This window comes from Anabrus simplex, chromosome 11, assembly GCF_040414725.1.
Source record: "Anabrus simplex isolate iqAnaSimp1 chromosome 11, ASM4041472v1, whole genome shotgun sequence".
NCBI classification, from domain to species: Eukaryota; Metazoa; Arthropoda; class Insecta; order Orthoptera; family Tettigoniidae; genus Anabrus; species Anabrus simplex.
In genome coordinates this window covers 11,426,284-11,441,852 of record NC_090275.1, presented here as the reverse complement: position 1 = coordinate 11,441,852, position 15,569 = coordinate 11,426,284, and the positions used below count along the sequence as shown (strand labels likewise).

Here is a 15,569-nt window from a genome sequence, read left to right as displayed (position 1 = left end):
AATAAAATTGACTAAAGAAAAATAGTTTGAAACTATCACACACAAAATATTTGTTTAGGGTTACATGCAATTTTAACTCATTCACTTGAAAAAGAAAATGTTTCACTTGTAAACTGATTTGGTTCATTAATTTGAAATTAAATGGAATAGGTTTCACTCTTCCACAGTCCGTGGTTTGATCACACAAAAAAATATTGTCTATTGAAAACCCACAGTTTAAATACACAGTTCATTGCTAGTCATGAATAAACAGTTTAATTTCACGGTAAATGTACTCCTTAAACACAGTCTAATGTCTACCATGAATGTAAAGTTCGAATACGTAATTCACTCTTAACACAGTTCAATGCCTACCATGAGTGCACTGCTCAATTACGTGTTTCGTCTCTTAATAAAGTTCAAATAAGAGTTTCACAGTCCGTCATTAACTCACAGTTCAATGTATGCACAGATTAAATGCGTAGTATACGAATTGAAACTAATCACAGTCCAATGCCTACTCTGAATACACGAGATATTGGAAAACCTCACGATTTCTATAGGTCGGAAGACACAGTCATAGATTGAATTTAATTCATTACTTAATCACTTGTCACAGTCTGAAGAGTTCAAAATCCGACACACAAAAATTAGCGAAGTATTTCAATTAGTTGGCAAGGTGAATATCGTTCACAATTTATCACTGTTCGGATTGTTTCATCAATCATTGGTTATGCACACTTGCAAGCAATGTAAGTTTGAAACATCTGTCCGGATGGATCACCATTAAAGTTTAAATGAGTCTGAAATGAGGCTAGATTCTATCACTCGTGAATCACAGGAACTCGGCAAAATAAAATTATCACTTGCAACTCGCTGAAATATTTATAAGTTCAAATGTGGAGTTTAAGTCTTGAACTCGGCGAAATGAGATTATCACTCGCGTAGCGTTGAAATTCTTATAAGTCCGAATTCAGTACTATGGAGTTTAAGACTTTAATTCGGCGAAAGGACACTATCACTCGCGTAGCGTCGCGGTCCCCACGAGCCGACCGGCGGGTTCGCCTGCTGCTCACCGTACAAACTCCACACACGCTGTTCTGATGAGGGAAGCAGCTCTCAATTTATACACGATCCAAGCCAAAATATGTCTTATTTCGCTTAACAGCTTTGTTGTCTCTTGCTGGATTTTTTTTTTTTTTTTTTTTTCTTCGCTAGTTGCTTTACGTCGCACCGACACAAATAGGTCTTACGGCGACGATGGGACAGGGAAGGGCTAGGAGTGGGAAGGAAGCGGCAGTGGCCTTAAGGTACAGCCCCACCATTTGCCTGGTGTGAAAATGGGAAACCACAGAAAACCATTTTCAGGGCTGCCGACAGTGGGGTTCGAACCTACTATCTCCCGAATACTGGATACTGGCCGCAATTAAGCGACTGCAGCTATCGAGCTCGGTGCTGGATTTTTACCAAACCTTGTAGGAATGGATATAAAATATGGGGCTACATGATGATGTAGTTGATTTTACCCAACTGTTACTGTGAGGAAGGTTATTAGCCAAAGAATCTTTAGAACATTCCATAGTGACGTAGGCTCTCTCTGTGTCACGGGAAGGCAGGCTGTGATGTCAACCCGCTCTACGTCACACGCGCAGATTGCTCGCTGTCCCTGGTTATCTTCTGCTGCTGAGCTGGCGCGTAGCGCGAAATTTAAGTTTTAATTGCGGGGACTTAGTTTCGTACTGCAGTTCCCGGTACAATATATTTGTTGAAATTAGTTTCGGTCTTACCAGAGACCATCAGTCAAAATCAAAGTTAAGGCAGGACGTGAATATAGATAAAATGAAGCAAGCATGAAATTCAATGTAAGACAAGTAAAGATGTGAATAACACTCATCACAATCACATATCCTGTGCAAGCTATCAGCTTCTGAGTTCTAGAGATTCCTCAAGTGCTGGTAATTTAGTACTTCACCTGGTCTTTGTGTGGTGCAGTCTTCAAATTAGAGGAAAGCTGAGAGCTTGCACAAGACATGTGATTGTGATGAGTGTTTTTCGCATCTTTACTTGTCTTACATTGAATTTCATGCTTGCTTAATTTTATCTATATTCATGTCTTGCCGTAACTTTGATTTTGATTGATGGTCTGATGATGATGCTTGTTGTTTTAAGGGGCCTAACATCGACTGATGGTCTCTGGCAAGACCAAAACTAATTTCAACAAATATTAGTAATTTTTTTTAAGGATACAATAAACAAAATTGTTTGCTTTTGTTTTACACTGCAACAATATGCAGCCGAACCTCGATATCTGGAAGCCCCGCAGGGCATGAATTTTATTTAGTTTTTTAAATTTAGAGAAGTAAGAGAATTCCCACCTTTGAGGATTGCATGTAATGGAATCGCGTGGAACTAACGGGTTGATACTGTCATAAGTGTTATTTAACCATATAAAAACTAACTCGTTGCATTTTGTCATTTTAATTACAACACTTACCATAGTAAATCAGAATACATACAATACAGGAACATGAAAGATAAGTTTCCTAAGAACTTTGGAAAAATCCATGGGTTTCTTCAGTTTTTCACCCTCACTCTTCTTTTCTTCCACACAGGGTTCAACATCTATTATTGTTGTAAAAACTGACTCTGTATTGTAAAAACTGACTCTGTATGTGGGATCGAAGAATAGGTGATGCCTGGTGTAATGATCCAGGAGAGCATTCTGACAGCTCCAGCTGCCTGTGGTGAATGCACCAGGGGTATGTAAACATACATAGGTCTGATAGGAAGGTACAGTATACTGTAGTCGGTGTTCTCCCCAGAAATTTTCGTCAGCTGGGTGGCAGGAGTGAGTACCCAGGCAAGGAACTCTACATAAGAAATAAATAAAATTTCAGCTTATTCCCCTCAGACCATTAACAGTAATATTAGACAGGTAAACATTAACTACAAAAATGAACTATTTTAGTGTTATCACAAAGAAGACATAAGTGTTTTTTGAACTTCTAGTATAATGCTGCTCGTACATAATCACTCGGTTGTTGTGGAGAGTCAGACGGGTTTGTTACGTCCCGTGGAAACGAATGCGCTCGTGCAATTCCACACTAATCCAGACACCGCTTGGGCACGTGATAAGCTGAACATTTAAACTCCGATGTAACTCGTGCAGTTATCCTGACATTAACGAAAATTTTAATTTAAATAAACCATTTTACAGTACTTACATTTTAATTTGGAACACACGATGACTCAAGTAATGTATTAATGCATTCGGGAGAGTGGATTCAAATCCCACTGTCAGCAGCCCTGAAGATGGTTTTCCGTAGTTTCCTATTTTCACACCACGCTAATGTTGGGGCTGTACCTTAATTAAGGCCACTGTCGCTTCCTTCCCACTCCTAGCCCTTTCCTACCACATCGTCGCCATAAGACCTGTGTCCGTGTGACGTAAAGCAGCTTGAAATATTATGTAACTAGTGCATATCTGGGTTATGTTAGCTGGGCAGTCAGTGAAAACTGCTGGGCGGTGCGGCCATTAGGAAGGTCCTAGGGAGAACACTGTGTAGTATAACACACAAACATTAAATCCTGTATTGCAGAGTTACTGTTGTAGAAAATTCAAGTTATAGAATATTTTTTAGCCCCTATGGAAGAAACGTTTGCTTTGAGAAATAGAGAAATTTGTGTAATCGAATTTCAAGTAATAGAGAAATAAAAACGTGAAGAACAGAACAGACGGCAGGGAAATTGAAAATTCGAGTAGTGTAAGTTCGAGATATCGAGGTTCAACTGCAGTTGTTTCAATTTTAGCACTTTTGTTGTGATATTAGATTGAAAAAGGAAAACCTACAACCTGTTTTCCAGTCATTGACCGGGTCAGGGATGGAATGAATGAAGCAGATATAGGCTATTAGTACAATGGGGTCGCAACTTCCAAAGTGATTTATTAATGACTGATAAATGCTATGAAATGAGAATGGAGAGTGTTGCTGGAATGAAAGATGACAGAGAAAACCGGAGTACCCGGAGAAAAACCTGTCCCGCCTCCGCTTTGTCCAGCACAAATCTCACATGGAGTGACTGGGATTTGAACCACGGTATCCGGGGTGAGAGGCCGACACGCTGCCGTCTGAGCCACGGAGGCTGCTGAGATTGTATTATTAATTGCAAATACTGTATATGTTAGATGATAGTTCCTAAAGAAGTAATTTCCAAACAGTACCTAAAGGTCCCTCTTTTCATCTGCTTTTTATTTTCAGTGAGTATACGGATTTATAATAAATACGTGTATATATATATATATATATATATATATATATATATACACACACACACACACACACACACACATATATATACACAGAGCAGATTTTACATTTAAGTGCAAATTACTAACGAATCAGGTTTAGATATGTTGTATAATTATTGAAATTATTTTCTTTCTTTTCAGGAATAAGATTAAAAGCAGGTTTGCAGCCAGTTTTTAAAAATTGATCTAAAATAGTTTCTTTTACTAATGACTGTGCAAAGCATGATATAAGCAGTTCCTAAACCTACAGCTGTTTCAATCTTAGTTTTATGTGGATTATTGTCCACTTCTCCTAAAAATTTTACTTTCTTATGCAGCATGTAATTTTTCTTTCTGTTCTCGAGGTCTGACTGACAGCAATGTACTTACTATTTTTACTTCAGCTGTCGGCATCATTTTAATGTGTCTCGTTTAAATAACTTGCTTACAGTTAAAATAGAAGAGTCTTGTAATCTTTCTACTTGAGTTTTGTGCCACACAGTCACTTCCCACGACCATTGCTATACGAGTGCACTGCACCTCTCGAATATCTGAAGCTAAAGTCCCTCCGACAACAATGCCAGCCTTAAGGTCACATTTCTAACTCGCCTATATTTTGATCTGAGGACATTTTAATACGTATAACACAGAGTTACATGTAAATGGGTTATGTACAAATGAGGTTTAACACGTTGAGTGCTAGACCTAAATTCATGGGATTGCTGTCTAGTGCCGTGAGCTAATAACATCCAGTTACTCCGTGGTGCCAAAACGTTCACGGGCTTAACCAAGCGAGCGATCGCTGAAATGAGGATATATATATATGATATATTAGGTTCATATGCGGTCGCACTTATATACTTAACCCAATGAACTTGGATGACGAGGCACGCCCACTTGCACGCACATGGCCTACAACTCTGATGACGAGTCTGTAACAGATGGCTCTTGTTTTAAGATTTTCGTATACTAGATGGTTGACACGAGGATATGTTGAAGTTTGCCCTTGTTTGACCTTCACACCACGTGTATAGAGTGACTAGAAATATTTCAAATTCCTTTCAAGCCAGTAGTCAATATGGCAACTAGCAGTGCGTGCGTTTCTGAACACGAAGAATTAGTGAAGTTAATTAACAGTGTTTTAGATAGTGATTCCAACGATAGTGTAAGTGAAGACCTACAGGAATTAGAAGACGATAATTTGTGTGAGGAATTGTTGAGTGTAAATAGTGTTAATGAGTCAGGAAATGTATATATCACTGGTGACTCAGAGTGATCAGCAAAAGCTTCACGCTAGGTCTCCACAACTAATCTATCACACAAGAACATTATTTAAGGTGAATACATGAATTCGTTCACCTTATGACAAAATTTCACGTTAATATCTTGTACAGTTTTCTTTTAACAGTATATTTTCCATTGTGCTGCGCAAACTACTTCTCCACTGGGATTCAAATCTGAGTCAGTGTGACACGCAGGGGTATTTAAATGAGAGTCCAATGGGTTAATGTCCCTACGCTCAGCCATACTTACCTTTTCCTTTGTAGGGATGCGTTAGCTTGCTCATACTCCGTACAAAAGTACAATCCCCAGTTTTAGATTAGGAAATGTTTGTAAATGACTATCTACTGATTTTAGGTTCGGAAATTTTTGTATATTTTTTAAAATATAAAGTAGTGAGAATCATGTGGATTTGGTAAATTAGGATGCAAGAGCATAATATTATAAGAAGAATTTGTAGTTAGGGAATATTGAATATGTATAACTTTTTATTTGGGTAAGAGTCTGTACACGTGGCCTAACAGTGATGATTTTGCAACATGGGAAACAGTGACCATACAGCTGAAGACAGTTGAAATTGGTTAAAATTCTTGCAACAGGTGGCTTGGAAACCTGGAGTACAGTCGGGGAGTGTATGCTAAATATTGTAATTCATCAGTGTGGTTGAACGTGCGAGATCGCTATTTGCTCTCTACTTGGTTCAAAATCACTAACTATGACTATCTGTAATAAGTATTTTACTGCTTGGTTTACTCATAAAGTCTTAAAGATAGTAATGAACAAACTAACACAAAAGAAAACTAACAGCTCTGTACACTTACATAAACAATCTGTGTGCGAGATAGACAATGACTTTATCACCCTACAAAGTACTCCTGACGTACCCTTATGGGGTTGCGCCAAAACAAGAATTGATGAGGGAAAGGCGGACTATGCGCGTACTTAAATAGATGGCCAACAGATGGCAGGAAGAGACTTTCTGCAGCTTTGAAACACACACCCAAATAGGTTCGCACACTTCTCAATTTCGAACGAACGTACGGCTCCATATGGGGACCTGAAGTTAAAGACTTAACTGTCACTTGCGCGCATTGAGTCTCTTGGCACTCGACGTGTTAATTAACATGTTTATGAGTTATATATTGCCAGGACTTTCAGAAATGTATTTATAAACCAGAATTATGCAGAACTGAGTTACATATAAACCAGTCCCAACTCTAGGTTGTAGACAGAGACATTAAAAGGAACAGGTAATAGGATAAACTATGTCGGCTCAGCATTAGAAGAGGGGGGCACAGAAAGAGGAAGCATGTTTTCATTCATACACGGTCATCGTATAGATTTGGTTATCTCCTCGGAAATCATATCCATTTCTTCTCAGCTCCCGACGAACTCTTTCCTGCTTCCGAGCTTCATCGGGAGGGCGGGCTTATTCAGGAGCCATCTTGACAGATCTTCAGTCTTGATGCAGGAAGAAGAAAGTCAGGTAAATTTGGATGAAGGGACGTGACAAAGACAAAGATGAATGTTGGTGGTAAAAGACCAGGAACAGAGAAGCCAAAAACAAAATTCCCCAGTAGGTGAATACAACTAAAACTAGTCAAGTCATACATAAAGATAGGAACCGGTATACCACCTGACACTTCCCTCATAAAGTCTGAAGATCTGTTCAAGTGGTCCCTCAATGAGAATTGATAAGGGTGTGAAGTTGAAACAAGCTCATCGGCTGCTGAGAAGAAAAGAAATTAATATGCAGGAACTGGGTTTGATGACTAGAGCTCACCTGTTTGAAGTTGTGGAGATTGTTTTTGCTCCCTCTTTCCACATTGATCTGACATTGTGTTTATCCCATTATATATTCATGTTCTTATCTACATACAGATCGATCCACCAGCCCCATAAAATTGTGAACAAACTGACAGTCGATATTGCCCTGTTTGCTATCTGTCACTATTAATAATCTTGACCATAATGGCCAGTATTGGGTCAGTATTGACTTAATCACAGTAAATAGAGAGATGGATGATCTGCCTAGTCATTACTGTATTTAAAAAGAATTACATCTCACATTTACAACAAATTAATTCCACGCCACTGTTTATCAATTTTGAATATGTTATATTGTAGTTGTCACAGTTTTAGCTTTCTTATCGGGGTGCCTCCTGTTTCATTAGGTCTTATTGGAATACATCTCTCTATTTACCTATATGTCTGCAGTGTAAAAACACTTAACACAAATTAGTTGATAGGTTATGCGAAGTGTAGCTAAATGAACGCTGCAAAATGTGAATCACAGATACCTATGGCATGGAAATTAAATGTTGTAGTTGAAGGGGCCTGCATTAGGAGGACATTTCCTGCCAGCTCAGTGTGTGTCGTTATTGTGGTTGCACAAGTAAGGTACCAGTCATATCTGAGAATTGAATATGGGTCCAAATTTTGAATCCTTTTCAATGCAGATATTTTTTATTGTATTAAAAACTTCATTTTACCTATGTAGAGCAGAGCTCTTCTTTGAAATAACACAATGTTTGGATAAGCCAGAACTTTGGTTCCGTGGAAAAAAAAAAAAAAAAAAAAAAAAAAAAAAAAAAAAAAAAAAAAAAAAAAAATCCACAACACAAATCTTGTTCTTTTAAAGTTAAAAACTTCATGGTTGGTCTATATTGACCTGAGAATTACAATTATATAAGGTCAAAGCTTGTTCATTCACTTGTCTAGAGGAAACAAGCATAAATGTAGTTATTAATCTACACCCACAATGTACTGTATTATAGTAATGAGTTCATTGTTATGGTAGTCTTGTATGCTGAGGCACGACAGAAGTCATAATTGCACGTCTGAGTGACATGATTTCCTAAGAGAAGGAAACCAAAAGTCGAAGCCTCGGGGTATTAGGACGGAAGCCTCCTATTAGAGATGCTGCTATAATGTCTGGAAAAAATGAAGAGATTGTCTTAGGCATTGTCTGGAATGCCTCTCATTTTGGTTCACAGGCAGTTGTACAACAAACTGCAATCTGTTATGCAAGTATTACTCAGCAGTAAATTTGGCCTGTACTGTAGGCAATTGCATTAGGAGCTCCATGATCTTATTGCGATGCTCAGGATATTGAACAAGGTGTCCAGTGATGTAGCCTTTGTTTTGTCCAACTGTCCTCCTTTCAGAAAATCACAACTTCACAACAGTGCTACGTAAAATCTGAACAAACTGACCTTTTAAGGAACAAATAAAAACTCATTATTTGGAAATGAGTAGCAATGTGGCCCTATCATACCCACGGTAATAGATGGAGAACAAATAAAAGGTTCGTGCTTTAGCCCTGTTAGCTAGTTGTAGGCCTGGCATTTGATGGCAAGTTCGCAGGCTATATTCATTGGCTTAATGTGCACCTTCTGTCCTAATGTGTTATTCACAGCTGCAATCAGATCATGAGAGTTTCTGTCATTGAATTACCATTGGCGCTAAAATTCCGTCTGTGTTGTTGAGCTCAAATCCGACAATATCGTATTTGTCCTGTATAGGAACAGAGATCAATGTTTTTAAGTTATGTATAAACTACAAGTTGTATTGGTGGATCACTCTGTGACTTAAATGTCACTTGTTTCTATATTCCATTTAATTAAAAGCAAGGTAGTTTTGAATGTTGAAGATACCACTGTCGGTAAGCACTCGCATATTTTAAATGTGCCTGCCAGTAAATTTGTAAAGACCTTGTAATCTTGAAGTTGCTTCTCATAAACGTGTGATTGCTTTTAGGCTTTCAGCAGGACGAGGAAGAAGAGATGGATGCCATTGCACTTTTGTATGCCCATTCCCTGCACCTGAACTGGAACAAGCAGAAGAAACAGTCTCAAGAGCTGGACGATTGCATCAGGAAACTAAAGGAGCGTAATCTGCACACCAACCCTGTGATAGATGCTGTGCTCCATCTGTTACTGCAGTTGGCCAACTCTGGACCACCTCGCAGGGACGAGCACGTGAGTAACAGATCATCTGCCGGTTTTGATAATAATAGTAGTCTTATTGTCATCATTACTCACGAGTGGAAGCTGTATACTCCCATAAAGTTTGAATGTTTAGCAACGGTGGACAGCATTGCGAGTAGCCTATTGTGTAGTTGTCTACTCTAATATTACAGGAACAGCATTGTAAAGGTTAACTGTAAGGACCTGAAATGGTGTGTAAAATCACTCGTACCGGGCAAGTTGACCATGCGGTTAGGGGCGCGCAGCTGTGAGCTTGCATCCAGGAGATAGTGGGTTCGAACCCCACTGTCGGCAGCCCTGAAGATGGTTTTCCGTGGTTTGCCATTTTCAAACCAGGCAAATTATGGGGCTGTACCTTAGTGAAGGCCACGGCCGCTTCCTTCCCATTCCTAGGCCTTTCCTATCCCATCATCGCCATAAGACCTATCTGTGTTGGTGCAACGTAAAGCAAATTAAAAAAATAAAATTACTCGTATAAACCAGAGGGAAATAATGCTCGTAGTTGTTCGCTGGTGTGGAGAACCTGCCTGTTGGCTACATAAGAAGTGGGGGTGTAAGTAAATAGGGATATAATATACAAGGTTTTGAGAGTTGTATAAAAATATTAATTACATAAATAAAATAGCTTATCCCATGTAGAATGGGTGTCTTACAATTAGGAAATTACGGTGTAAAGGAAGTACATAAACTTTCCTATAACAATTACTTTTGCTTTCTTATTCCTTTTTAAGATGCTAAGCATGTTACAAGCTGATCTTTTATTTCACATTCCATCCTAGCAACATTCTGCCAAATTATTTCTTGTCAGCCACCATTAAAAACAAAACCAGGGATGTCAAAAATTCATGAATATTAGCTGTATTAAAAAACTTTTCACGGTAACATTTGTGTAAAGTTGTTGTGTATTTTATTTTGTGTGCACTTTTACCTTGCGATTACGGTGGAGATACTTGCAATTGTTACATTTTTCACGAAGTTCCAAATATCTCCAAGTATATTTGTATGTAACAGAAGTTATTGAAATTAAAATTTATGATCATTTATGTCTCGTGCATTTTTACTGCACGGGCTGTGACAAGATACTGACTAGTTTACATGTTTAGTATTGAATCCATCAATTCAGAACATCACTGACAAGGAAATGTTACAAAATGGCGTGATGTTCAGGAAGATAACCATCAAAATAAGAAGAAAAACTTAAAGGAAAAGAATATGAGGAAAAGGTGAAAAACTCTGTTTGGGTCTTGTGGCTGTGAGCTTGTCTTTGGGAGATGGTTAGTTCTGACACCACTCTTGGCATCTCTGATGGTTTCCCACTTTCACATCAGGCATATGTACCTTAATTAAGGCCATGATTGGTTCCTTCCAGTGCCTAGCCGTGTCCTATCCTATCGTCTGTCTGTGTTGTTGCGAAGTAAAAGAAATAGAAAAAAAAAAAAGACTTCCTTGACCTAGATGGCCTAATATTACTGAGCTGGAAGAAAAACAAATGTGGTGGCCTACAGTGATCAGTAACATTATGTCTCTATTAGAGGGCTCCACCATTGCAATTGTATGAAAACTAACCTGTTGGCTTGTATCTTTTGCTCGACAGACTGAAAAATTTACGGTTGTACTTTCTGAAGGTAGTCCCAAAAGCCATTCGGCCAGATATTATCATTTATTTACCACAAATCGTACAGAAAGGGTGCAAGCCCCAAGTACATGAATTGTTTCACAGATGCAGGCATTCTCAAGGAAATTGCTTTTGATAAATTCCTACCGCGGTATATCAACGAAACGTTAACAAAATAACAAGCGATCACGTAGCTTGGTGGGCAGCACTAGAGTCTAATAAACAGGGGATCCGAGTCCTGCCACGTGCACTTATTGCTTTTTTGTACGTTTATTGTAGGTAAGCAAATTTGTATTGCTTCAACAGTTTTGAATAATTAAAAGTCGGGTAGGAAATGGAACAATCTTGTAATTTTCCACATCGAAGCAAAAATGAAATGCTACACGTCATATTGTGAATGAACATTCCTACACACCTGACTAAAGTCTACCGGAAGGTCTCCTTGTAAGTTGACAGTGGAAAGTTATGCGAGATTGTTTCAGTATTTCCTTGCCGATGTGTTTTAATGGCAATGTTACAGTTTGTCTGCTTGAAATATGTCTTGAATGCAAAACAGATTCTGTTGTTGGAAAGAATTTAGGCAATGATGTTGGTCGACTGAGTTGATGTTCTTAAACTCATCACGACCAGCTCCAGCTGGGTTGGGATGTTGACGGCATCTATCCAACCACCATTGCTGCTCCTAGGTTCCTTCACCATAGTCTGAGTGTACTTCATTATTGACTTTGTTGTCCTTTACTCTCAAGATATCTCTTTCCAGTCTTTCTGCAAGCTTTCCTGCTCCAATTTCCTTCGTGACATCTTCATTTCTTACTCTGCCCTTTATCATACTTTTTAAAATTTGATGTTATGGTCCAGGTAGGGATGGGCTTGAGCACAGTTCGAGCAGCCCGAGCTGATGACGTCGCAGCTCAATTTAGGTCGAGGAGGAGTATGGCTCGCCATCTATGAGTGATATCCTTGTACTAAATCAGTTGCATGGCAATCTTCTTTGCTCTTTGAAGTCAAATACTGCATGTTCGTGGTAATAAAAAAGTTTATATCGAAATATGTTGAATTATTGACTAATCCACTAGAATTACAAGAACATAATACCAGCCCTATGTGTCCAGTGATGCATTTTCGCAAGATACATTATCTACGGATTGTGATGTGTAATTTTAAAAATCCTGAAAGTTCACTTATATTCTATCAGACTCAGGACTTCAGTTCTGTTCAAATTTTCTTCTTCTTATTACTTTTCTCACTTTCCCTTTTTCTTATTAGCATATACAGCAGCAAAATAATTATAAATTGAATGGATACAAATTAAATATCGAAGGTCCCGTCATACCAGTTGTGTATTGTATATAAACATGTCTTCGTGTAGGAGAAATAGTATCATAGCACTATAATAAAACTGAAAAAAAAAAAATGTTAAAATGATACATCCAATGAGCAGAAGAACCAGAAATGGAAGTAGCCTACCAACATCATTGCCTAAATTCTTTCCAACAACAGAATCTGTTTTGCATTCAAGACATATTTCAAGCAGACAAACTGTAACATTGCCATTAAAACACATCGGCAAGGAAATACTGAAACAATCTCGCATAACTTTCCACTGTCAACTTACAAGGAGACCTTCCGGTAGACTTTAGTCAGGTGTGTAGGAATGTTCATTCACAATATGACGTGTAGCATTTCATTTCTGCTTCGATGTGGAAAATGACAAAATTGTTCTATTTCCTATCCGACTTTCAATTTTTCCAAACTGTTGAAGCAATACAAATTTGCTTACCTACAATAAATAAATGGAAGTAACAACAGGAAAACCACAGAAATATCACTATGCAAAGCTCATCTTCATGTTGAGCAGTCAGTTCAATTTGATGACAAAAAGTTATTCTTGGCATACATGGGTTTAATAGTGTGATGCATCCATTACGACTAATGGTAAGTCTGTACTTTTGTAGAATGATCGCTAATTACTCTACTACAACGTGAAGACCAAAGAGAATGAGTGAAGACGGAAGTGTGGCTCGAGTCGCAACTCGCAAATCCTGCTTAGAGTACGTGCATGCCTACGTCACGAGGGAATTCTTTGCTGCTCAACCAAGCTCGACACACCAGTTGGTGACATCAGCACCCGAGCAGGCGATCGAGTGGCACATCCCTATGTGCAGGTCTCTGCTATGTTTGTCACCTCAGTTCCCAGCCCTACACCCTGCAGCAGCACAGTGCCACTGGTCAGCACTCTTGTCTTGCTTCCCTGCACAGTTACAGTAAAACCTCGATTCCCCATTTTTGGAGAGACCACCAAAAAATCATACAACATGGGAAAACGGAAAAGCCAGGAACGAATGAAAACCATCAACAATATGGGTAAATGTCACAAAATTGAAATATTATAATCTTACACTCCCAAACCAAACCAAGCCAAACCCAATGGGCCTTTGCCTATCAAGCGACCGCCGCCCAGCCCAAAAGCCTACAGATTACGAGGTGACACATGGTCAGTGTGATGAATCCTCTCGGCCGTTATTCCTGGCTCTCTAGACTGAGTGTAATAGACAAGTAATGTTCCACCGATCAATACATTTATTGTGAATGAATTATTGCACTAGTACTGGTTTCGGCCTATCTTGGCCATCATCAGCTAGCACACAAATTTACAGTCATTAGACAAAATTACGAAGATGTTATGTTAGAGCATCCGGATGTCTAATGAAAAATGGAAGTAAAATATATTGCAGTATGTTGCGTTAAAATATCTCTGATTAAAAGTGGTGATGGTTATAATAAACTAAAACCTATTGATTGAGCATGGACATGAGTTTATTATAACCATCACCACTTTTAATCAGAGATATTTTAACGCAACATACTGCAATATATTTTACTTCCATTTTTCATTAGACATCCGGATGCTCTAACGTAACATCTTTGTAATTTTGTCTAATGACAGTAAATTTGTGTGCTAGCTGATGATGGCCAAGATAGGCCGAAACCGGTACTAGTGCAATAATTCATTCAAAATAAATGTATTGATCGGTGGAACATTACTTGTCTATTACATTGAATCCAATCAAACGAAATAGAAACTTATAAGTAATAATCTCTAGACCGAGATCGCCATATCACCATTAGGTGGCTGTTCAATTAAAGGTAATCACATAGGCTGAGTGGACCTGACATCAGCTCTCATATCCAGTTAAAAAATGGCTGGCCTGGCCGGGAATCGAATCAGTACCGGTACGAGAGTTAAAAATCTCCATACTTTACGTTAAGTTTTACTGCGGAAACTTAGTCCGTTTCACTTCTTTCAGTTCAGTAACTTTGATCAGCCAAACTCTTCGAAAAATCTAATAATGCCAAGCCAGACAACAATCGAACACAAGTAGTTTTTAATTCTCTAATCTAATAAAATAAAGCACATTAGATACAAAAGCACACAACATGATGGCAAAATCCCTTTTCTTAATCTTTGATTGTAACTTGGTCACCGGTAATACTGTTTATAGTTAGTTTCTCGAAATCTTGTACCGTGTAAATTAGGCCTACATGGACCTTTAAAGGTTATGTTGGAATTGGGAATACGGTTTTGAATGTAGGTATCGATTCTCAAAAGTTCTCGAATGCATTATATTCATTTCTGCCCGTCACTAATCCCAATCAAATTGGAAAGAGAAAAAAATCTTCAGAACTTCAGAAATTACGGTTATTTGTGACCTTGAGCTCAGCTGGAAAGCGCGCTCGCTGCACAAGTCAGTACGGGTGGAAAATACCAACTTTTTAAATGTAATGTGCACAAATTAAAGTACTGCGGTTTTTTACATTTTAACACAAAAAATGTAAAGTTCCCCATGGCTTTATGTATGTGAAGGTGTAACATCTGTCCTGGTCTCAATAACATAATCGTATACGATATTAAAATGCTAGATTTGTGTTAAGGAGCAGTTTCGATTCCTGCCTGAAAGCCCAGTGACTGTACAGTGCGCTGAGGGAAGTGCCGAAAACCTGTTCGGCGATACAACCAAAAAAAGTAAACGACCATCTAATTCTGGACATGACTTAGACGGTTTTGCAAGTGTGAACATTATACGAAACTTTTTCCATCTTCAAGTAGAGTTGTCGAAATGCGCTCTGTCTCCTTCCAATGGCTGTGGGCACTCTTTGGTTTATGATTTCCGAGGATTCTCAAAAAAGAAAAAGAAAAAAAAAAAAAGATGATTTAAGAATAGAAGGTGTTCATTGATCAACCTATTCAATACTTTATTTCCACTTATAGTGGTTACATAAATACAATAACACTTAATTGGGACTTGTTTCACCCTTAATTTAAGGCATCTTCAGCCTAAAATAATCTCCAAAAGTACAAATAACATTACAAATAGAAGATAAAAGATTAGCTAGTTACTAAAATTTGGTACATTTA

General features: G+C 38.3%; 1 protein-coding gene across 1 annotated transcript in view; it reads left to right on the top strand.

The window, feature by feature from the left end:
• Grip163 (gamma-tubulin complex component 6) overlaps nt 1-15,569 on the top strand; it is a 249,957-nt gene that overhangs the window by 14,233 nt on the left and 220,155 nt on the right. The window contains exon 3 of the mRNA XM_067155466.2: nt 9,308-9,528. Within this exon, the coding sequence (XP_067011567.2) occupies nt 9,308-9,528 (221 nt within the window). The remainder of the gene's footprint in view (nt 1-9,307; nt 9,529-15,569) is intronic.